The sequence below is a fragment of the Balaenoptera acutorostrata genome, chromosome 19 (assembly GCF_949987535.1).
Source record: "Balaenoptera acutorostrata chromosome 19, mBalAcu1.1, whole genome shotgun sequence".
NCBI classification, from domain to species: domain Eukaryota; kingdom Metazoa; phylum Chordata; class Mammalia; order Artiodactyla; family Balaenopteridae; genus Balaenoptera; species Balaenoptera acutorostrata.
In genome coordinates, this window is record NC_080082.1 from 17,429,352 (window position 1) to 17,453,401 (window position 24,050).

General features: G+C 52.2%; 1 protein-coding gene across 2 annotated transcripts in view; it reads right to left on the reverse strand.

Moving 5' to 3' along the window:
• Positions 1 to 4,602: 4,602 nt before the first annotated feature.
• WWP2 (WW domain containing E3 ubiquitin protein ligase 2) overlaps positions 4,603 to 24,050 on the reverse strand; it is a 149,470-nt gene continuing 130,022 nt past the window's right edge. The window contains exons 11-24 of one of the 2 annotated variants that reach the window (XM_057534399.1): positions 19,589 to 19,643; positions 15,978 to 16,059; positions 15,230 to 15,358; positions 14,475 to 14,550; positions 14,121 to 14,192; positions 13,803 to 13,891; positions 11,757 to 11,916; positions 10,383 to 10,516; positions 9,973 to 10,113; positions 9,146 to 9,266; positions 8,704 to 8,808; positions 7,180 to 7,276; positions 6,917 to 6,989; positions 4,603 to 6,437 (exon numbers count right to left, since the gene is read on the reverse strand). In XM_057534399.1, the coding sequence (XP_057390382.1) occupies positions 6,338 to 6,437; positions 6,917 to 6,989; positions 7,180 to 7,276; positions 8,704 to 8,808; positions 9,146 to 9,266; positions 9,973 to 10,113; positions 10,383 to 10,516; positions 11,757 to 11,916; positions 13,803 to 13,891; positions 14,121 to 14,192; positions 14,475 to 14,550; positions 15,230 to 15,358; positions 15,978 to 16,059; positions 19,589 to 19,643 (1,434 nt within the window). In that variant the 3' untranslated portion in view covers positions 4,603 to 6,337. The remainder of the gene's footprint in view (positions 6,438 to 6,916; positions 6,990 to 7,179; positions 7,277 to 8,703; positions 8,809 to 9,145; positions 9,267 to 9,972; positions 10,114 to 10,382; positions 10,517 to 11,756; positions 11,917 to 13,802; positions 13,892 to 14,120; positions 14,193 to 14,474; positions 14,551 to 15,229; positions 15,359 to 15,977; positions 16,060 to 19,588; positions 19,644 to 24,050) is intronic. The other variant, XM_057534400.1, reaches the window with a different exon arrangement.

Below are 24,050 nucleotides of genomic sequence, written 5' to 3' on the forward strand. Positions count from 1 at the left end.
AGCAAGTCTCTAGAGCACTCCCACTCAAGGGGAGGGGATTATACCACAAGGGTGTGCATACCAGGAGGGGGTCATGGGGGGGCCACCTAAGAAGCCTGCCTCCTACAGATAAAATCAAGAATTCACCAGGGTAATCCACAATCGACTACAGTGGGTTTTTCATTTTTAATTTCAGTGCCTAATGAAAGCCTTAGAATAAAGATAATGTTAATAGAAAATATAGAAGTAAAACATTCCTCATTTATATGCAGGACTACCTATTGCTCCCAGTGGCTTTGGAGATAACAAACCAAACCAAAACAAAACAAAACAAAATCCCTGGAGTTAGGAACCAAGTCAGTGCTCTTAAGAAGTGAGGTGCAAAATCATGGCTGATTAGCAAAAATCAGTTCTCACATGTATTTATCCTTTCTCCCTCCCAAGACCCCACTAAAATGAGAGTGAATGAATGTCAAAGATTTCCCATTAGGCCCTTGCCATTTGGCCCAAGTTCAGAGGTAGCATCTGTGAGGTGGACAAGGGAATTCGACACATTTCTGGAAGGAGGAAAGCAGGAGCACCGGCCGGGCAGCAGGAGCCCCAGCTTCAAATTCATGTGGGAGGAGCCTAGCCAAAAGGGTTCTGAGTGGGGAAAGGCTCAGGCCTAAGATCGGAGTTAGTGCCATGGGGGTAAACACGACAGCTTAGTCGAAAGTCAATATTATGAAACAGCCAAGCCCGCTTTGGGACCTCTCTGCACAGCTGCAAGCTGCCCACAGGCAGACCTATAGAAAGGAAAGGAAGCTAACTGAGAGAGCAGATGAAGCATCTCCTCTCCCTCTCCGGCCTCGCTAAAACAACAGTGAAGAAAGCTTTATGAAAGTCTTAATCCACAAAGGCAAACAGAACATAAGAAGATTCAGCAGTGGACAAGGTTGTTTAACAAAGTGTTCAAAGGTGGAGTGTAAGCAACCAAGGAGAAGTCTTAACCTAAGACACTGCAGAGGGAGACGCAGACAGAAGATGAGCGAGTCCTCCCGGAGACTCAGTACTTAAGGGCAACAGGAAGGCAGGAGGGGAGCAGAAACTGGGGTAGGTAAAAGTTTCTACACAGAAGGGTGGGATACCAAGGTCCCCAAGAAGCCCCATACAGCTTGGCTACCTCCCCTCTGCCAGCTGCAGGAGACCAGGGGGCAAGTGGAGCCCCAGGCTCAGGGACCCGAATCAGAGCAGAGGGCCAGGGGGCGAGAAAAGGTCAGGTCAGTGGCCAGGACTCTGAGAGCCCCGGCTCCTTCCTGCTCCTTGTTCCCAGGAAGCCTACAGGCAGGTTACCTGGCTCAGGTGTAGTCTCCCACTCAGGTGGGGACTCATCTCTGGAGAAACTGATCACCCCAGAGAAAAGACCCCTGAACAGTGATATTTAGGGCCCCATGAAAAAGCCCACTTGCCACCTAATACCCTTACAGCAGAGACCAGCAGGCAAGAGACCACTCATGAATGTCTTTCTCTGAAATATGGAGCCAAAACTTTTGAGTAAGGAGTTATTCTTTTCCTCCTTCTCCATCTGCGCTCGCTTTTTCCTGTCTAATGGTTTTGCAGCTGCCACATCCTGTCCTGCTGGCCATCCATTCCAGAGTCTGGTCTTTGAATGGCAGTTTGGGGCCCTGGCCTGGGGGGACATAGGAATGTCACAGATCCAGGCCAGAACCAGTGGGATGGTTTGGCTTAATGAGTTTGCCTCCTTGGGCCTCCATCTTTCTCAAAGCCACAGCCAGGTACACAACTGGTGCCCATCTCCCCTCCCTTCTGGAGCATATTTAGACCCCTTACCCCACAGCAGCTGAACTCTCAGCCACCACTGCCAGGCTCTAGGTGCAGCCGACCCACAGTTCGATCTTGCCCAATGTTCTGCATTTTTGTTTTATTTATAACCCATGGACTTATTTATCTTGTTTTTGAACCAGCCTTTTTTTCTGTCTTTTTATATTTTGTGTTCCCTTTTTATATTATACGTTTGGAGCCAAGAAGCTGATCAGGTCATGAGTTCATGGTACCATCTTGATGGAACCCCACATTTTGGTTTCTAGTACTATTTTACACCAAAAAGAACCAGGGCTCCTAGTGAGGTAGTTGATTCTGTGTTTGGGCAAGAGAACTAGTGTTGGGACTAGATGTCATGGAGACCATCAAGTATATCTGGAGAGGTGACAAGAGAGTCGAGTTGAAGAGGCCAAAACTGTGACAAGCATCAAAAAGAAAACAATGATCATTGTCACTGGGACCAACTGAGTTGGAGTGAGGCCCTGAGTCCATGATGACGTTCAGAAGGTACAAAAAACAGAAAGTGTGCCAAAGACAAGTCACGTGCTCCGATCTGAGTCAGCTGATTGGTGCCTGACTCGTGCAGCATGGACCACAGGAAAGTGACCTTGTGACTGTGAAACTTAAACCAACCTCAGAATCAGAGGGACGTGGAGAAAAGGGTATTGAAAACTAGACTCATGGGGGAGAGTGTAGGGAAATGAGCAGAGGTAATAACTTTGGGCACTGACTCAATTTTCTTCCCCAAGATGAGGCTGGGGCCTTGTTGTTGCTGAGTTTAGCTGAAGATCAAGAGCCTGCTATTTGTAAGCATTCCTCTGAAAGGAAGCACGTAGATCTTTAGTGTAAGTTTTTCTAGAAGGATGATGTGAGCCCCAATATAGAAGGGCAATGGGGTAGCAACAGCTGAGCTTTCCAGATCCAGTGAGGTCCCACCTTATATAAAGTCTTGAGCCCCACTGGGGACCTTGGGTGACAAAGGGAGTCATATTTGCTCTTCAGTTCCAAAATAATTTGTAGCTTTGGCTAATTTTATCAGGAACTTACTGCAGCGTGTAGAGGTAGGGAGGCTTCCTGCTTGTCTAATTTAACTTGAAACACTTAAGAGTAAGAAAAAAAAATGAGGATACAGTAAAAACAAGGATCAGTAATTAGAATCCCTAGGGTGAAACAGCTGTATGAGGGAGAAATAGTTGTACTACATTATACCATTTAGTTCTGGAGTAAACAGCATTTATATCATCATAGTGATATAAACATTTTTCTTGCTTTTCAGTTTTTTGAATAAACCTTTAGAAAAGTACAGACTTCATTATGGTTATAGAATAGAACATAAATGGATTTTAAAAAAAAAAAACACTATGATCATGTAAAAGCAAAAGGGCAGATGCCCAGAGTTAGGAGATGGAAAAGTGAAAAAAGAGCTGGAAGAACAGACAGGGGAGCTCATAGATCCAGTTCGCAGAGTGGGGAGGCAAGGGGTCCTCTCCATTGCTAAGGCTGGTAAAACAAGAACCTTTTTGAAGGGCAATTGAGTAGAATCTGTTGGGATTTTAAAGTCTATCTGGAGGGATCCAAAAGAAACCAGCAACAACAGTCGCCTCTAGAAGGTGATCAGAATGCCTGAGGAACAAAAGAGTGGGGCTTTCACTGTGGACCCTTCCTATCTTGGACTTCTAAACCTTTTTTACAACTTTGAAATAAAAATAAAGGTGCATAGTCAACCGTCCAACTCCAGGACTGCCCCCTCCCAGAAGAGCAGCATCGATGCACAAGACCTGACCAAGAGCCTCCACCAGCAAACTGTTGGACACAAGTGCAATGCCCGTTAGGACAAAGATGGTTGTGTTACAGGACAACCATGACATGGGATATCACACACTAAAGAATTCACTGGACCTATGTTGACGAACAGGGAAAGGTGTCCCTAATAATATCTCATTTAATGAGATGAGTTGCTCAATATGTGTAAGATCTCATCTTTAGTACATTTTAAAGTTATATGTACATATGATTTATACACACAAAAATACTCTGGAAGGACAGCAAACTGAAAAGCAGTTACTTCTGGGGATAAGAGCGGGGAGAACAATTTCGACTAGAGATGTCTTATTGGAATTTATTATGAGACGTCTGCATAATGTGTGGACTTTCGTCGATAGTTTCCTCAAAGTATAGCTTTAGTGCTGGGGATAGTGAGTTCAGCTGATGAACTCCAGGGAGGAGATGCTCTGCCACCTCTGCCTCCCTCGGGAAGAAGCCCGGTGAGAGCAAGGCCTGATCCAGGACAAAGTGATTTCCATGTCAAAAGCATCAAGACTGCACTGATGGGTCCTATCTGGACCTTCAAGTGTTCAAAAAAGTGGGCGGCAAGCCCTTGTCTGACCATGATGAGCTCAAGATCAGGGAGTCCCTCTATGATCACGGAACTCAAGAAACCCCAGGAAATGTTTCTCGAATGAATGACTGCCCAGAACACTGTCCCCAGGAGCCGGTTCCTGAAGCCGGTCCAACCCGCAGGCTCAGCTGTTGGTGCTCTGGCTCCACGGCAACTGCTCAGAGAAACCCAGGCCAAAAGGGTGCTGTGAGGCAACTGACCGAGGGCTGAAGCCTGTGGTCCGCGGACGAGGACTCAGCCACCCACCAGAAGTGTGGCTGTCTTGGTTAATGACGCACACAATTCTCAAAACCAGCAAGGTCATGGAATGTCCGCCCCTGTCTGGACCTGGAGGGTCTGTGGGGCCTAGAAGCCTTTTGTCTGGAGGACAATAATTTTGGACACATCCACGCCAACACCACCCACAGCTGCTGATTGTTTATTGCACAAGAAACTGGCAATACCGAGGCAAGGGGGTGGGCATTACAAAACAATCTGGTGACCAACTCAGAGCTACCAAAGGGCATTCCGTACAGACACCTCAGTTATATACAAGTATGTACACACCCACACCCACATGACAACACTGCACACACAAGAGCCTGAGGCTCCCAAAACCCGCAAGGCAGCTTGCACCCCAACCCCCAACATGGTGAGACACCGCAGGGAAGCACTGCCAACGATTCGAGGGAAGAAGAAAGGTTGGGCTGCAGTGAGCTGAGCCACTCGAATCAGCACACGCAACAGAGCCAACATGGGCCAGGGGGAAGGACGAAGACCTGGGAGCACGAGACTGTCCTCAGAAGACCCCGTAGCCGGTCTGAGGGCCTGCACGGGGGCCCAGCGACAATCACCACTCCAGTATCCCAGAGGAGAGTATTCGCCTGGAAGATCTCAACACACAGCGGGATGCCCACGGCAGAGGCTGGCAGGAGCTCCAGCAATCAAGTCAGACTGTGGGCAGCAGCTCAGGACCCTTCTGCTGGCTTCCAAGAGCATCGTTTCCTCTGTGCAGGTAAAGCTGCACTTCTAGGCAGAGTGAACACACTCTACAGTAGCTGGGGTGCACTTCATTCTCAACCCGGACGCATGTGCCGCCTGGAGGTCCGGGGGCTTGGCAGGTCAGCCCCACGTGCCCCGTCACCCCATCTAGCAAAGGGAGTTGTCTACTGGAGGCGGAGAGGTCAGGGTGCCACTCAGGACAACAACCCCCTTCCCTCTCTGTCAAGGGTCGGGGACAAGGCTGCTGGGAAGCTGAGCTGCCGGGTCAGGCCTGCCTGAGCTCATAGAACTGCTAAGCAGGTTCCTAAGGGGAGCAGCTGTTTGGGAAATTCTTGGACCAACAGTGCTGAGTCCCTCAGGGTCCCAGCCATGCCTGGCGCACCAGCTCCTTGACAGGAAGTGGTGACAGCAGCATACCAACAACAGAACGCAAAGCAGCCCTACACACAAAATGTTTCAAGTGTATGTAAAAGGGAAAAGAAAGTCTGAGGGGGTTTGCCGTTTCCATCCGCAACACCCAAGCAGCTGGTACAACCCTTTATCTGCTGGAAAGAACCAACTGGCCAGCAATGAGTGGAGGGGGGGGCCGTGCTGCTCAGCCTCTGTAGCTGGAGACGGCTAGCGAGGGACGAGCAGTGACCTTGATCTGGAGCTCCGCTCCCTCAGACCGTCATTTATACAGATCACTGGAAAAGTTCTACACAAAACAGAACCTCTTTTACTGGCAAAGACCGTGGGCTTTGTCCGCCCAGAACACCTACCCCGAGTGGTCGGTCTCCTTCTCACCTAACCAGCCCATGAGGCCTAGGGCTTCGGCATGGCGCGCCCCACCTTGCACACTCACACACACCTAGGATTGGTCTCGGGGGAGAAGGAGGGTGAGCTCTACAGAGAGGGTCAGCCCTCCAGAATTTGCAGTGGTTGATGGGGCCAAGAGTGACATGGGGGCTTTATTCCAGACTGCCACCAGTGGTTAGGAGGGTGGGGTGGGCAGGGCCTCTTGAGGTCAGGCTCTGCTGCCACCAGCCTGATGACAGTGTGGTCCTACGCAGGGCCACCATCTGCAGGGGCCTCCCGGGCTGTGCGGCCAGCAGCTTCTCGGGCAGGCAGGACTCAAGACTACATATGTGCTGGGGGTGTGGGAAGGGGCAGCCTGAGTTACTCCTGTCCAAAGCCCTCGGTCTCCTCAACGGCATACAGCAGCTTCTCCTTCAGCTGTTCGTAGCTCTTGTATGGTGGCAGATCCAGCCGGTTGAAACTGTTGAGAAAGGAGAGCAGGGCAGTCAGCACAGGGAGGTCAGAGCTCTAACAGCCACAAGGTGGGGTCAAAAGAGTTCCCAGACTGTGGCTCGACCACAATGCCAGCCAGCCAGACACCAGAACAGGGTCCCTGAAGGCTGTGCTGTGTCCCTGGACCATGAAGCGGTCAGAGGAGGCAGGGCTGCAAGGGAAATGGGGAACTGCGGGCAGGGGGTACTCAGGACAGCAGCTCTTTGCCGACTGGAATAGGAGCGTCTCAGTATTTCATACCTGGTATGGCCGTCAGGGCACATAACTGCTGTCGCAACTCCCAAAAGATCAGAGGCCCAGGCCCAGGAGCCCCTCCTCCCCAAACCCCAGAACTACACACAAGTTGCCCGGGTCAAGGCCTTGAAGCCACCTTGCCCACAGAGCTGCCCTCAGTGGCTCATCGGGTCTCAGGTGCTGGCCACCTCCCGCCAAAACCAGCACACTCACCAGGTGTGGCTTCTGGGCAGCCAGGTTTCCTTGCCAACCTTGTCAATGCAAAACTTCTGTGGTCCGTTGCTACCTGGTACCCAAAGAAGAACACACTGTATATAACAGGATGGTCCCTTCCTAAGGCAGGACCCTCCGACTCCACCGCAGATGGCTCAGCCCCCTTCCCCTGACTTGCTTCCCGGAAGACACTAGGTCCTGCTCCCACTTTGAGCTGTCCTCACCGCCACCCAAGGGTGCCAGCAGGGCAAGGGAAAACATACCAATGAGCTCGGTGAATCCCCCAACAGGCAGGCGGCAGGTCCCAGTGACAAACTGCAGCAGCCGGATTCTCTTCTCGTTGTCCATCTCCTTCACCACCTGGAACCCCGCAAGCCAAGGCAGAGTCAGGGCCCCCATGGCCCAGCACTTCACCCTGACCTGTAATTCTCCAGTCAGCCAGGGCCCCTCTTTAGGGCTGAGAACATGGAACCCAGGCTGGGTGGGGAGGTGACGGCCAGTACCTGGGAAACCCCCAAAGCTGCTCGAAGAGGCTGTGCTTATAGACCGTTCCCACCAATCTATGTGACATCTCTTGGTCTCAGGGACACCTCAGGCCAGGTAGTCTCCTTCCCATGCAAGTTCCACTTTTAAAAACACACTAAGGGTCTTCCCTGGTGGCTCAGTGGTTAAGAATCCGCCTGCCAATGCAGGGGACACGGGTTCGAGCCCTGGTCCGGGAGGATGCCACATGCCATGGAGCAGCTAAGCCGGTGCGCCACAACTACTGAGTCCACGCACCGTAACTTTGAAGCCCGCGCGTCTAGAGCCCGTGCTCCACAACAAGAGAAGCCCGCGCACCACAACAAAGAGTAGCCCCCGCTCACTGAAACTAGAGAAAGCCCGCACGCAGCAAAAAAGACCCAACGCAGCCAAAAAATAATTAATTAATTAATTTTAAAAAAATTACTAAGGATGAGAGTGACTGCTTAATAGGTATGAGGTTTGTTTTTGTTTTTGTTTTTGTTTTTGGCTGCACTGCATCGCTTGTGGGATCTTAGTTCCCCGACCAGGGATTGAACCAGAGCCCTAATCTGGGCCCTCGGCAGTGAGAGCTTGGAGTCCTAACCACTGGACTGCCAGGGAATTCCCTGTATGAGGTTTCTTTTAAAGGGAGATGAAATGTGCTGGAATTCGATAGTGGTGATGGTTCCACAACATTGTCAAAAGCCACTGTAAAAGCCACTGAACTGTATACCTTAAAATGCTTAACATGGTGAACTTTTATGGTATGTGAATTTTACCTCCACAGAAAACCTATATACGCTCATTCTTTTTTATGTATGCTATACTTCAAAAGGACAACAACGGCAAGACCCACTCATATAAAGGAATCGATTCACTGTATCCAGGACATCAAGCTCTTTCAGCTTCTCTGGAGCAAGCCCAGGCTTTCCCACCCCACCTGGCGGGAAGGAGACCACGCGACCCACGAGAGCTCTCCCTCCTGCCTAAACCACCCCCCGTCCACACACACACAGCAGCATTGGGAGCTGGCCCACCGCTGACACCTCCTGCCAAATGCAGTGGCCACGACCCAGCTGCAGCAGCTCCTTTCGTCCCAAGGGTGGGTTTTTCATCTCCCTTTGCAAGTTGGGGGAGGTGAGGAGAGTGTCACAGACGAGGGAGGTGATAACACAAGCGTCCTCAAGCTTGCGGTCGAATCGGGTCTCGCTTTCTGTGGGGACTGCTCAAACATCCCTGGCCAGACCCTCACCCTGACTGCAGGGACCAGACCCAGTACCCACCTGCCAGAACCACTGGATCTGCTTGCTGTTCTTGGTATAGTGCCGGTAGATAGTGTTCTTCTGCCAGTCGCTCATGTCTATCTCCTGCATGCCGCACAGCATCAGCTGCGGTGGAGAGAGAGGGTGTCAGGCACCCGGCGCCAGCCCTCTCCCCACGCTGCGCCGTGCCTCGTCCACTCCCTGGCAGATGAAAGCATCCCACACATCTTCAACTATTTCTGCCGGCAGTTTTAATAACATGGGTAACATGTGGACCCCCTGCAGACAAGGGCCCAGGTGAAGGCAGGTGCGAGACGCAAATCAATGTTATTCGCCCGCTGCCACCGTCCTGGGAGAGCGCAGGGCTTTACTGGTGAGTCGCTGTGGGCGCGCGGCGAGGCTATCAAAGGGCAGGACAGCCCCAGGGGCAGGGGTTCAGGGTCCCAGCAACCTCAGCCCTCACCTCCAGCTCTTTCTCGTCAAAGTAGCGCAACCACTCCAGGGGGGCCACCTCGTTGAAGCCATCCAGGAAGGCCTTGGTCTGCTCTTCCACGCCCCGGGTGAAACGCCAGTCAGTCAGCAGCCTGAAACCAAGACCAGCCGTCGGAGGAGCCCGAGACCCACTGCCTAGGAGGCCACCGCCAGGGCCTGCCAGGGGGCTGTTATCGGCAGCAAGGAGGCAGCTGAGAGTTGACCTCGGGCAGGCGGGACTCCCAGGCTGCGGCCGGCCCCAAGGGCACGGCCTTTAAAACCTCAGAATAACCCGGAGACGCTTGAATCTTTGAAATCCCCCCCTCCTGCTCCTCTCACCACTGCTGCCTGAACCTCAGACGAGTGGAGGTTAAAAGACGAGACAAAGGGTCCTGAAGTAATGGGCACATTCGTGCACAATCTCACGTGCGATAGTGGGTTTAAGCGGGCAGGACACAGACACCCTTTGAGTTAGGAGAAAGAAGAGGGATGCGTCGAAGCTTTATGCCTCTTCGAAGAAATTCAGCCTTGCGGTCTTGACGTCTACCACTTGGGAAGAAAGGGCACCCAGGAGCTGGCACAGAGGGCCTCGGGCTCTGGCTGCCCCGGCTCTGGTCAGCATGTGACTGGCCATGGCAGCCATCTAAGGTCAGTGCAAAGTGAGAGGTTCTTTCCATCCCTGGTGACCCCGGGGCCACGCGTGGGGGCCTGGCTGAAGAGGGGGCCCCGGGATGAGAGCGGGAGACCCTTTCTCTGCAGCCAGCTGTGTCTCGGCTCCCCTTTCTCCAGGCCCCTGGCTCCCCAGCGCCTGAAACTCACATGATGTACTCTTCCTTGTTCTCCTCTGTCACTCGGATGCTCTCACCACCTTCCTTCAGCTCATGGGTTGTCACCTTGCCCAGGATCTCCATGTCCTGGATGAAGTACAGCTCTAGGCCGCACTCTTCCAGATTGTTCTCTCTGGGGGCACGAGAGACCAAGAGGGAAGATGTCTGTCTTAGAAGGGTCTTCCCTCCCTCCTGCTCCGTCACTCACTTTTAGTGCCCGTGGGACACGAGGACTCACAGGTGGCCTAGAACCCAGAAAGGTGTCACGGGACATCTCCCTGATGCAAGGAGAGAATTCCAGAGCTGCCCTGCAGGGGGACCTAGAAGCTGTGCCTCCACCCGCACTACTACCCACCCTGAGACTCCCTCTTCTCCCAGCACAGGGCGATGGAGGGGACTCACTTGATCCAGATGATAGATTTGTAGAATTCGGGGTCGATGGATTCCAGGTCTTTCAGGGTTGGTCTCTTGTTTAGCATCCGCTTGTAGAAAGGGAGGGTAAAGCCTGTATCGATGAACTTTCCATGGTACAGAGCCTGAGGAAGGAAGAGACATGGCAGAGAGATCTGGTTTTCCTAGGACGCCCCATATCAGCTACTGCCCAGCTACTGCTCCCTGCCCTCCTCAGCATCCGGCTACCCCAGGGGCCTGAAGGGAAAGTCTGCAGCACTCTTGGTCCCGCCTGCAGACCTCGGAGATGAGCAGAGCTGGCTGCTCAGGAGCCCACCTCCGGCCCACTGCCTGCCTGCCGGCTCCCTGCTCTAGCAGAGATCTGCCCCCAGGCGTACAGAGACAACTCATTCAGCACAGCTCCAGGTGGCAGCCCTGACTCACTGCTGCTCTGAGCTGGGCAGCAGAGGCAGCCAAAAATAATGCAGACGCGGCTGCTGGCGGGCCAGTGGTGAGTAATAGTCTAGGGTTTTACTGGTCTGTCCTGTCCGCTGCAGGGCCAGGCGGGTCTCTAGACCGGGGAAGAATGTGCCCACTTCCTGAGCCCAGCACCTTGGCCAAGAACTTCCAGACAAAGGGAAGGGACATATTTAGTCATGGGCTCTTGGGTCCTCCTGAGAGGGGAGCGGGGCAGACACTCACTCGGGAAGTCAGGGGAAGAAGTGAAGGAAAGCTAGCAGTGAAACCTCTCAAACTACCAAATGTGGCAGCGGGACCGTGGCCCTCACGGGCTCCCGTCCCCATCCTGGTTCGTGCTGCTCATGAGACACTCAACAGGATATTCCCACTGTGCTCCTGTTTCTACATAAATACAAATACCTAACTCCCCCTTCCCTACTTTGCCATCCTCCTGACAGATGCCTCCTGCATCTTGCACCAACCGGTCTACTAGGGCTCTATTCTCAGCTAGTGTAGATTCCAAATCCCCTTCCAGAAGGCCCAAGTCTCAGTCGGACATTCCCAAACGCTACCACCCAGCTTGTGGCAACACCCAGAGACAGGCAGCAGGTGGGCCATGCCCGTCATGCCCCACCCTCAACAGAGCATGTGCTGAATGTTAAGTGAAGACTTTGATCCAGGGACCCTGGGCTTTCGCTTGACAAATCCTACACAAATCAACACGAAAACCTTCTCAGCACCCTGGGGTGGCCACTGAGAGAGCTCTGAACTATTTCCAGAACTCTCGCTAGCTTTTTGCATCTTTAGTGAGTAGTTCTGTAAAAGGATGAGGGTGGGGCTCAGAGAGGGGGGCGCCAGGCTGCAGCGGCTGCTGGTGGTGTATAGGGTCGCCGCCCTCCCTGGAGGGCTCGTGGCAGCGAATCTTACCATGGCAATGAATCTGCCAATAAAGCGGAAGTAGGTGAGGTGGTCGGGGTTGATGGAGGAGGCGGGGTTGATCTGCAGGCAGTAATTGTTCTTCCCGGCGTATTCAAATAAACAGTACATGGGGTTGAGCACCTCGTGGGACAGGAGGAAAAACCACTCTCTGTGAGAGAAGAGAGAGAAAAACGGAACTAATGGATCCCTCCCTGCACACCTGTTCTGGAGGTGCGACTCTCCTGTGCTGTCCTGTTTCACCTAGTCTGGAGACATGCGTCCTGGGGAGGCAGCCCCACTGGGATCAGCACCTGGGCTAACCTCTGCGAACAGCTGGTCAGTGAACGGGGCAGGGTCAGACCTAGGGTGAACCAGAACAACTGCACTTGACGATGATGCTCAGGAAAACCTGCGTGCCTGCACGTTGGCTCCAGGTGCTGCATTCCAGGACTTTCCATCTGTTATCCAGAGCGCCTAATGGCAAAGGAGCTCCTTGCACCCGGAGCCACTATGCACAGTTGTGTAGGCTGTGCACTGCACAACGACGCGATGTTACAGTATCACAGATTTGTACATTTATCACAAAAATTTTCCTGCAAATAGCAGTCAGGCTGCCTTTTTTCTGATGAAACCAGTATATCTCGGCCATATTCCAACACAGAAGTGTCTTGACAAAGGGCATCTTTTTCTAAATCTTGCAAAGGTGCTGTATGAACAGCAGTCACCCTGCTTCCACCCTACCTGAGTAGGCAGCATAATGTGAATACGAGGTAATACGTTCCTAACTCCGTCTGCATGAAAACTCTGTGACCCGTGCGGTGTCTACACTTCACTCCCACCAGCTACCACGCAGGTATCTCACTGCCCTTGCACTTTTCCATCCCCTCACCCCAGACCCCATCAACCACACCCTTCCCCATATGTCCACGCATTCATCTGAACCAATGCCCACGCCTTAGCATCTCTTTGCTCCCTAGGTACAAGCCTCAAGCCAGAATTCAGAGTCCTTTGGGGCTTGGGCTAAACCAGCAGGGGGACATCCCAAGGGGGCCAGGCCCTGGCTGCTGGGCTGTTTGTGGCCAGGCAGACGAGGAGTCCTTCGATGCAGAGGGTGCCCCGGTATCCTGTCCGTGGTTCTACCCTGTGGTAGAACAGCATGACGTAACCTACCATAGGGTAAAACCACTGGCAGGACACAGAGAGACAGACACACACGGGGCGGGAGCCACACCACCAAGCAGAGCCTAGAGAGGAGGTCACCACAGTCACCACGGAAAGAAGAGCAATCGATCCGTGGGTGCCAACACAGAGGGCAACGCCACCAGCACACAGAGGACCAGAAGCAAGTTAACCCAACACCAAGTAAGAAGACGTCCCCACACCATGAGAGGTCAGCAAGCTGAGCAGTCACCGCAGGCCAGGATGCTCCTTCTCTCTGCCGGGGCCCTTGTGCCCCATCGTCCAAGGCAACATTTTGCCAGAGAGTCTGTTAACTTTTGTAGGTGGGCTGGGGTAAGGGCAAGACAATGCTTTGAGCTCTTTTTAGGGTTATATCAGCTATTTTAATTTATTGACCCTGTGCACATGACACGCAGCTGAGTACTAATCAATGCCCTTTGGATTGTGACACAGCTTATACATGCCAGGTATACACCAAGACAGCCGACGTAACACGCCCCGGCTGCCTCAAGACGAAGTGAAGCCCAGGGTCGATTCTACCGGACAACCACTTAACACTGATATTTAGCCACTGACACTGGTGTAGCCGGAAATAATGACAGGTTGGTTGGTAAAGAGCCATTGTCCTGAGCCCCTCCCCCAGAAGCCCCCTAGCCTCCCCATGACCCAAAAACTAAAGGATTAATACCTAGCCCAGCAGGGGACCCCTGGACCCAGCTCCAGCGCCCCTTCGGACTGGCCACACCCCTGCCCACTCCTGAAGATGCAGGAGAGCTCTGGCAACACTCTGAGCAAGAAGGAGGCAGCTTTCTGGGCGTGGGCCCTGTAGCCAGGGGAAGCGGGGTGCAGCGCAGCCTTCCAGGGCTCCCAGCTCACCTGGCAATGCCTCCATAGTCCAGGCCCTCCTCGCCGCGCATGATGATGTAGAGCCGGCGGCGCAGGTCATAGGGCTTCATGTTCATGATCTGGGGAGACAGAAGATCGTGGCCAGCCTGCCACTCTCCCTTCCATGGCAGGCTGGGGGATGGGGGACAGGGGACTGCCAGGCCTGCTCTTCGGCAGATACCGGTCACCAAGGCCCACGCCTTGAGAACTCTACCATGTGGGCTTAACAGGCTACATGATAGAAGACAGGGTAGCAGGAGGGGACCTCCTGCCTGCCCCTGGTCTTAGACACGGTGATTATTCTCTAACCTGTTGGAAAGAATCCTCAAAAAGTGTCTGCCTGGAAACGCTGATCTTCACATGGCTGGGGAGAGCATTTGACTGATAAGAAAAGGAAAAAACAAACCTCAAATTGGGGTCTTGGTGGTAACTATTCAGTCTGGTCACCTGTCTGTCTGAACAGGCTTCCCCATCCCCCTGGGCTTGGGGAGAGAACTTGGCTGGCTTCCTAGAGATAACGTCACAAAACTGCTCGAGGTGAGACAAGTGACCTGCTCCCACCTAAGACACAGGCATTCCAACGCCTGCTGCTGGGCTAGAAAATTGTGCTGAAATAACTCTACAACCCCAATCTCTGGGGGAGGTCCCAGTACCAGAACTCACATGGCAGAGGAAACGGAACTGGTGATACTTCCACCGAAAACTTCGGTCATAGGCACCAGGGGAACCTTGCTTCGTCCTGGAAAGAGCAAAGATTTCTGGAATCCATGTGATTTCTCAAAAATTAGCAACGCATCTTGTTAGTCCTAAGGAAAGCTGATGCTATGTTAATTTAAAGACGAGTAAAGTAAGGCATAAAAGAAAGAAAGTGACTGCCATTAAGATCTTCTGAAGATTTGAAGACTAAAAAGAACGAGAAATAAAGCCAGGGGGACTTCCCTGGTGGCACAGTGGTTAACAATCCACCTGCCAAGGCAGGGGACACGGGTTCGAGCTCTGGTCCGGGAAGATCCCACATGCCACGGAGCAACTAAGCCCGTGCGCCACAACTACTGAGCCTGCGCTCCAGAGCCTGCAAGCCACAACTACTGAGCCCACGTGCCACAACTACTGAAGCCTGTGCACCTAGAGCCCATGCTCTGCAACAAAGAGTAGCCCCCGCTCGCCGCAACTAGAGAAAGCCCACGTGCAGCAATGAAGACCCAACGCAGCCAAAAATAAATAAATTTATTTTAAAAAAAGAAAAGCCAGACCTCTTGCTTTTAGAGAAAGACCACCAGTGTTATTCTGAGTAAATAGAGTAGCCCCTTCCCTCCACATCCCCACTAGTGTGACATCAAAACTGGCCACTAGAGGGCAGTAAGAGCAGCTATACCAGGCCTGTGCTAAGAGTGATGTCACCTGTGCAAAGTCCTTACCCAGACTCAAACCCTGGGCGAGGATCCTTAAAGGTGGTGGTGCGGGTATTGTGGTCCACGAAGTAACGCACCCCCTCGCTGGTGTACTTCATCTCCCACCCTGGGGGCAGAGCTGGTTCCTGGATCATCCTGGAAACATGGGAAGAGAGGGGCTAAGGGCTGGCCTCACCTTCTGGGCCTCCATGCTAAGGAGGCTGGGGTCCCTGAAGTGCTGCTTTCTCTCTGTTTTCACCCAGGCCCTGCAGAGCCCTTGAGGATGGGCCTTGAGGAAATGTGCTTGGCAATACCCAAGTCCTGAGGATGGTTCTGCAGCAGAGAGAGGTCATCTACTGTCCCAGGGCCAAAGAACCAGCCCTGGGTGGATGGCCGTGGCCTGAGCAGGCACCAGCAATCCCAAGGCACCCAGTGCTCCATCCCAGACTAGCTTCTGGGGGGTGGGGAGTTGACAGTGCTGGGGCAGGGTTCTCAACCCTTCTGAAATCACACGATCGGCAGCCTGCACAATTGGCACAGAGACCAGCAGCACCTGCCAGCCAGGCCACGCTGTATCCACGAGGAAGGCCAACTTAAGGTGCCACTTTCAAGCTCTCAATGGGCCAACACCATATCATGAGGGTCTCAGGGCACCTGTGTGTGGCCGAAGGTCCCAGAACATCGGCCGTGGAGGACGAATGCAGTCCAAGGCCACCGGGCCAGTACTGGAGGTGCACTGGGCCCAGCCCAGACCCCTCCCGGCCTGAGTCCTTACCCCTGGGTCCGAGGGTCCTCCCACTGGGTAGTGCGTGTGTTATGGTTCACGTAATACACCCGTCCGTTGTCCTGTCTCTTCTCTGCCAGGGGAGAAGAAGGAAAAGCAGACTCTCAGATTGAGACGTCTTGAGCCCATGTCCTCTCCCCTCTGGCTCCCACCTCCCGGGTGCTGGGTCTGAATTTCTACCCCTGTTCCTAACCTGTTAGAGAAGTTTAACCAGCGCAAGCCTGGCTCACTCACATCTGTCACTGGCAAAAAGGACAAAGAGAATCTTGCCCTACTGGGGAGTAGGGGAGGGATATACACATTTTCAACTCCAGATCAAACACCATCTTTGGTTGGTTGATTTGCTGGAGGCCAGGGGGCGGCGTGGCAACACGAAGGGGGGCAGCCCAGCTGAAACCAGAGGCGTAATTGCATCCAGCTGTGTGCAAAGTGGAGGCACAGCCCAGCCTCCCCCGGATCCTGGTCCCCACCCCAGTCCATCATGGATGCTCTCTGGTTCTGCAACCCCTCCATCCACTGGATGTAGCCGACCCAGGTGCCCCTGTCCCACAGGCAGGGTCACTGTGGGGTGGCTGCATTTTCCTTCATCCCTCTCTGATCAGCGCTCTGCACCACAGGGCCTACGTACCCCGCTGCTTAAAGGCAAAGTTTTGTTCTCAAACTCCTACATCCCAGCAAAACCTCTATGTTGCATACATGCCAAGAGACATCTGGGGTTGTGGGCACTTACAGTGCCATCTTGGTCTTATACCTAAGTGTGTGCTTCGAGATGGGGCAGTGTTTGGGGAGCTCAGACATACTTTCTATTCTCTGGACAACATTTACCCTCTTGCCCTTTTACTGGTGTACTAACAATGGCGCTGAGTTGTTTGAGGGAGAAACTCTGGGCTCCAGGGGCAAACTCAACTCCAGCTGGTGATTCTGGTCTTTAAGAGGGATTGAAAGGGGCGCCCATCAGCTCCAGGTGGATGGCAGGCAAGACCGGAGCAAGACTCCGAACCCAAGAGCGGTCACCTTTCCCAGCTCAAAGTTCCTGGGCTTTCAAACCTGTTTCTGTCCTGAAAACAAACAATGCTCATGGCCCTCCCTCTTTTACGATGACAGGGAGAAATTAAAGAAATAAAAATAATCAGTTCCAGAAGCTACAGGGAAACCAAAAGCTGAAAAAGACACAGAACTAGGGAGCCCAGCCCCCTCTCCTTGAGTAGCAGGCTGCAATGTTCACAGTATCAACCCCCGGTCCTGGTCTCTGTCTGACTTACCTGGTATCCACTACTTGATGGAAATTTCAAAAACAAGAGACTCGAAAGAAAGAAAAGAAGGTGACTGGGATTGCTACAGAGCTACCATCACCTCAAAACAGCCTGTGGGACCGTCCCACAGAAGACCGGCTTCCCAACAGGGTTCTGAGGGGAAGAAGGAGCCGCTCCCAGCCCGGAAGCTTCTGCTTTGAACTAGATCCTCCCGCGTGTTCTCTGCCAAGGGCCAAAGCCGAGGAGGGTGGATCTGTCCAGCCAGGAAGTGCCCTTGTTGCTGCGTGGAGGCCTTTCATGGCCCACTGGAACCACCTTGCTGCATGCAAGGTCGTAGTCTGGGAGCTGGGAAAGTCCTTAGGTGACATCTAGCTTGACCCCATTTAGGAACAAATGGACTTGGGAGCATTCAGTCACATGCCCAGGGTCAGAGCAGCTGAGACGATGTGGATCTTAAACCTCAGGTGCTCTGACCCCTGGGTTGGTGCTCAGGGAGAATGTGGGATCTCTCCTAGAGGAGTAGAAAGGGACCCAGGACTGAGCACAGGAGACTTGACAGCAGGCTTGCACTAAATGCAACTCTCCTTTGGTTTTGCTATACTTTCTGTTCAATCTTAACTCCCCCTGGGGAGATGACCCTGCCACAGCCCTGGGGAAGCTAACACAAAGCCCAAAGGATTTGATCAGGAAGGTTCCCTGGCCCTCGGCCAGATGTTCTTTTCCTCTCAGTTTCGTATCATTACGGTCTTGTGTGTTCTCCTGATCATTTGTAAACAGCACTGACTCCGACCATGGCTCCTATTCCCATCTCAAATATTTCACACCTGGCTTCTAGGAGCTGTTTTCGAGACTCTATAAGCTGCTCTTACTTGGTGACCATCGTTTAGCAGAACTGGTACAGAAATAAATCACTTGACTCTACAGATCCAGGAACAATTCTGGGTCCCCTGCTCTAGTTCACAGGGTCTGCCAGATAGCCTTACAGATTCTTATTTCATCTGATGAGTCTTCCCCTGCCCAGCCAGGGATCCTAGGTTTGACCCTCTCACATTTGACTTGCTGCCGATCTCTGAGACAAGAGTGAACAATGACCTTTCATCAGTTCAGGGAGCCGGGTGGATCAGCTGTGTGCCTAAGGGATTCCCCAGCTGAAAAGTCAAGAACTGTGTGGAGGCCTCGCTATCTGAGATTTTCCACTAGGAGGACCAGGAGGCCTTTCCAAGTGCCCTGGCACACAGTGGTAACTGACTAACTGATACCCTGCAGGGCCATAGGGGTTGATGCAACCCTGTAAATTACTACCAGGGAGTAGTTGTGTCTGTATGGAGAGATGGAGAGGATCCAGTTCAAAAGCTGCACTTTTCCAGGTGATGCTTTTCCTATCATTGTCAGCTTCTTCGTCTTTGTTGGGGAGCACACCCCAGCCTATTTTAATACTATCTGTGAACACCATCAAACCAGCATTCGCTGTCTTCTGCTGGCCTAACAAACAAACTAAACCTGACCCACAACAGTTCCTGCAAAAACGGCCCTCTTCAGCTCCCAGGGACTCCTGTCGTACATGCTGAACAAAACCCTGACCCAGCTCGGAGCTGCAGAATGTGCTGGGTCCTGCCATCTCTCATGACCCCTTTGTGCATGGCCACTCCTTCCCAGAATAGCCATAAGGCACACCATCTCACCCAAGTCATGGTTGTGCATCCCTCTAACTCATTATTGGCAAATCACACCAAGGACTTGGAGTTCTCCAGTGACAAGGAGAATCCAGTACAACATTATTAACTAGCAACAGTGCACTTTCATAACATCACCAGCCCGCACTCAACTCTCTTATCTGCTTCCCTCTGGCCCCTTTCACAGCCGTTATCATAAATAAAAAGGCGGCTGAAGTCAAAATCAGGCTGAAGTCCTCCAACATCTCAGCTGCAGAAAAAGGTTTGGTAAGGTGTCTAAGCAGACAGCCACGGACCTGAAACAAATGCATCTGGGAATCAGCCAGTGTCAAAATGCCTTCATCAAATAGGATGGATTCTTGAGGAGACACCTTGAAAGTCAGCACCACAACCCAACAGTCCCAAGGCTGCTGGGGGATTTCTCTCATAGGGTCACCCCCCTGCAGCTGTGGCAGGTGAGTGCTATAGGGGTGCAGGGGAACTCAGTTACTTTCCCAACCTTCCAGCTCCATCACCTGCAACTGCTCCAGCTGGGTATCCCCAGAGGGTGTGCTGGAGAGAATAGAAACGGGGAACCGAGGCAGGGAAGTGAGAAGATGTGCAGGGAAAGAGGACAGAGCACAACAGAGCATCAGCTGATGCGGCTGAGGGCACAGAAGGAGAATTCAGTACTTACCCCAGCCAGGAGGGAGGGGGCCCAGTGGGTCATGGTCAGTGGAAGCACTCGAAGACTAAACACAAGAAACACAGCAGAACACAGAAGTTAAAAAATAAAAAAAAAAAAGGCCACTGGTTAAAAATAAATCAATCGATAAAAATAAAAATGCCAAGGACTGGTTTCCACATTTTAGCACTTTGCAGAGTATACGGTGGGGCCTTAGGTGGCATCTGCTCCTCTCGAAAGTCTTCAAAGAAGAAGAAAAACCAAAAAAGAACCCTGCACACTGAGGGCCCAGACGGGTTGTGGAGAGGGTGGAGCGAGGGGGAGGGAGAGGTGTGCAGAGGAAGGTGGGCCAGGACGCCCCCAGACCAGGCCGGGAGCCGGCCCCAGGCGCGGCAGGAGGAGGGCCCGAGCGGGGCTGCCCGGCAAAGCGCGGCCGGCCGGTGCGTCAGCCGCTCAGCTCCTGCTCAAGGCGGCCAAGGCGACTGCAATCACCACCACCTCCAACTTTCTCCAAGAACCACACACGGGAGGGGAAAAAATATCGCAGGCCTTTCCAATGAAATCATTCCCACAAGCCCTGCCCACGCCCAGAGCTTCCTGGCCGGGGGCTGGGCCCTCCTCCCTCCTGGGTGCGCAGGGAGAGGCAGCAGCGGTGTGCGACAGACTGAGGGCACATTCAGGCCCCGGGCCCCTCACCTCCCCCAGGAATGTTTTGCTTCCCTTCACAAAGCACCTTTCTTCTCCTCCCGCCTGAACCTGAAGTTGTTCAGTGTTCTGTGTGCGTCTGTCTGGGGAGGTGGGGCTGGGGCGAGATGACGAGAGAGAGACAGAGAGACAGAGAGAGAGACAGAGAGAGACAGAGAGACAGAGAGAGACAGACAGAGAGACAGAGAGACAGAGAGAGAGAGAGGGGGAGAGAGAGAGAGAAGGGGAGACAGGAGAAAGAAGGGGAGCTGACTCCGGGCCTTCAGGGCCGCTGTTTACATTCGAACCTCCACCCCCAGCCTCATTCCGCTGCGGGGTCCCTGGGGCAGGGCTGCAGTGGCCCAAGAGTTCTCATAGCCTGCGGGGAACGGGGGTGCTGTCAAAGACTCTTCACACTGAAATAAAACAAGTATTGTTCCCCGCTGGCTTGCTTTCTCTCTCTCTCTCCTTTTTTTCCCTTTCTCTCTTTTTTTTTTTTTTGTGCCAAAGCATTTTTATTTCACTTACTAAAATTTAGTTGTTACATGAGGGGGATCAAGTTCTCACTGCAGACTTCGGGCTGCCCGGCGGGCCCCGTCTGGGGGCAGCGGAGCCACACACGGGCAGGAGGATGAATGGAGCTCAGTCTCGGCTTGAGAAAACATTGGTAGAACTCAACTGCCAACGAACCCCCTTCCACGGCCCTCCCTCCACTCCCCGCTGAAAGGACAGAGAAACTTTCTTTCCGAGGTGGCAGCCACAAGCGACTCTTCCAAAGCAAGTTCCAACAAAGACATTTCAGTCTTGAAACCATAGGTTCCTTGATGGGACGGAGCCCCCTTCCAGCAGAGGGCCTCCTAACCAGGCAGAGTGAAACTGCTCGAAGGTGCGGGAAGCTGGGCTGTCCTGGATTTAGGGCGTGTTGCCCTCAGCCTCGAGGGTGTGCTTACGACCCCCCACCACCGTTCCGATTTGTCTGATGGCTGCTGAAAGAAAACTTCCCCAATTCACGGAGGTTATTATGGTGTGTGTGTGGAGGGGAGGCGAGGTGAGGGGAGTTGGCATGTCATAAAACCCAAGCTTCTCCACCTTTTTCGTAATTAATACATAACAAGAACAGTGGGTACAAAAAACACACGGCAACAGAAGGGAAGGAACTACCTTGTGAAACATGCACGCGCTTCAGACAATGAAGCCAAATAGAAGGCGGCGGGTGAGCGTTGAGCTGGACCCGTGTCCTCGCAAAAGGGAAGGGCTACAGAAAAGGTCATTCTAAGAAATTAAAAGAAGCAGCATTTGGTGCAATTTTTTTGGCTGATTCAGGCCTTTTTTCTCCCCCACCAGAGTAAGTGGATGATCTGCAAAGCATTCAGGAGCTCTGCTGGGAAATTAGCTCCCAACTGGTACCAACTGGGCTTCAGTGGGCTTACAGTCATCTCTTGCCTAACTCTACAAATCAACACACCAAAAGGTCTTTTTTCTGACAGACTTCATGACCTGCACTGAACTAGAAACAAAAAATGTTTAATGGCCCCTTTCTTAATCTTTGCCTTTTTTTTTTTTAATGTCAGAAATTAAATGTTCACACAGTGTTGGCTCTCTTTCATGAAGGTGGTTTTTTGGAAAATGCCTTTAGTATCCTCTCTCATCCCTAGAGGCAGAGAGAAGAGGAGGCGGACAGGAAGGGAGAGAGACCAGAGACTGATAAACACGAGCGACACGTGAAATGGGTCAGTGGAAGTTGACGCTCATAATGATTTTACCTCTTACGGTTAAAGCAAAGCACTTGATTATTTTGGATATTTCTTCCCTAACGTATATAGTATAACTTGAAAAATGTTTAAAGGAAGTGAACAGAAGCCAAGAAGACACAAAAAATTAAAAGCTATATATCCTGGCCAGAAAACCAAAACCCAAAAACCCCACATTTCCAGTGAGCCAACCAACTGCCCCTTCTCTCCTGCCACACCTTCCCCTGAAATGAGAGATCCCAAGTGTTACCTGGAGCATGGCTGGAAAAGCACAGAGAAAGGGGTATGGCGGGGAGGGGACTGCGGTCAGAAAAGAGATCCTGGGATGTGCAGGTGACTCTAAGAGACAAGACAGTTTCCTTTATTATTAAGAAGAGAAAGGAATGCCGTTGAATAATTTTCCTGGTAACCGTCCCTGGGTTGGAAGAACTGGGGTGCAGGCCATGAGCCAGAGGGCTCACATGAGTTCAAGTCCCTTAGGGACTAAAAGCATTTAGTTCCAGTAATATTTTAAGATACAAACTCAGAAATAAAGAATGTCTAGCAAATACAGCCGAGGGCAAGACAAGCTCTGGGAAGGGCACAGAGGTTACAGTGTGGAAGGCAGGCTCCTTTTTTTTTTTTTTTTTAAGGATGCACCCAGTGGGCACAGAACAAAACCCAGGTGCTTGAGAATTTGATCCAAGGGGCTCTTTGCAGAGCAAGAAACAAGTTGTCTGTTTCTGGATAAAGCACTTTGGCGTCCATACGTTAGGAGCCGCAGGAGGATTTGCTTCAGTCTTGCCAACACTGGCTACACCTTTGATTATCAGGGGAGCATCAGGCAGGAGTGGAGGAGGAGTTGCCACAGAAATAGTAGCAGGCTGCAAGCAGAGTCCCGTATCAATTACAAGATGCACACGACTGGGCTGGGCATGCTCGGCGGACCGCAGCAGGACCACAGAACAGAGGGCAAATCGAAACTGCAGCGGCCAAGCGCAAGTACGTGCACGATGATCGCAAGTAACAAGTAACAACGGCACACTGGGGGGTCAGGAGAGGGAAACGTGTCAGAGATAAGGGGATGATAACAGCGAGACTGACAAAGGTATGCATTGAGGCAGGAAGGAATTGCAGGAGACTGCCATCTGGGATTCCCTTGATTTCCCATATTGAACTGTATTTCGTGTTCTCTGCAGGCAGCAAAGAAGAACAAGGTCTGGTTTCAGCCCAGCAGCAGCAGCAGGAGGAGGAGGAGGAGGAGGAGGGGAAGCCAGTGGTATCGTATCAGCTCTTAAGTCTTCCGAGTCAAACCCTGGGCCAAGGCCAAACCCCAAAATAACTCTATGAAAGCGACTCTTCTTCCTTGTAACCAGGACATGGCACCATAGCAAACAAGAGGGGCAAACGAAACCCAGAGGGGAGGGAAATCAACAGACACACATTGAAAGCTGACCCAAAAAAGATTCCTACCACGTTTTTCAATATGAGTCTTGTTTCAGGAACAAAAGGGAACCATCACCTCCATCCAGAACCCTCCTGGATCCCCAGCCAAGCTGAGAAAACCATGCTAGAGGACTCAGAGAGAACATTTTCTTTCAAGCGCTGAATTTTTACTTTTAGGAGGCACTCCAAGTCAAAGTTCTACCTCTGCAGGCCTGGAATGATGTTGCTAAAATGAGAGAGACAGGAGAGAGGAATGAAGGCTCCAAAAGACCGAGCAGACGTGAGCTCCAGAATCTTCCCTTTCACACACCAAACATCTGGGTCAACTGACAGAACCTACACAGTGCATGGGAGGGTAGGAAAAAAAAAAAAAGAGTCCTTCAATGGAGTTTTCTTTTTTAATTTAAGAAGTCGGGTAAACAGGGAGACAAAACCATGTGAGACTCCTAAAACGTGTCCTCGTCTCTAAGTCAAAGGACAAAGATGCCCCAGACCTTTCCAGTTTTGCAGCCATGACCACCCAAGAAAATGGCAGGGAAAGTCTTTGGGGCCCAGCTCAAAAGGAATAATTTCTGAAATGCAGAGAAGGACCAGATTCCACCCAATTTTGAAAC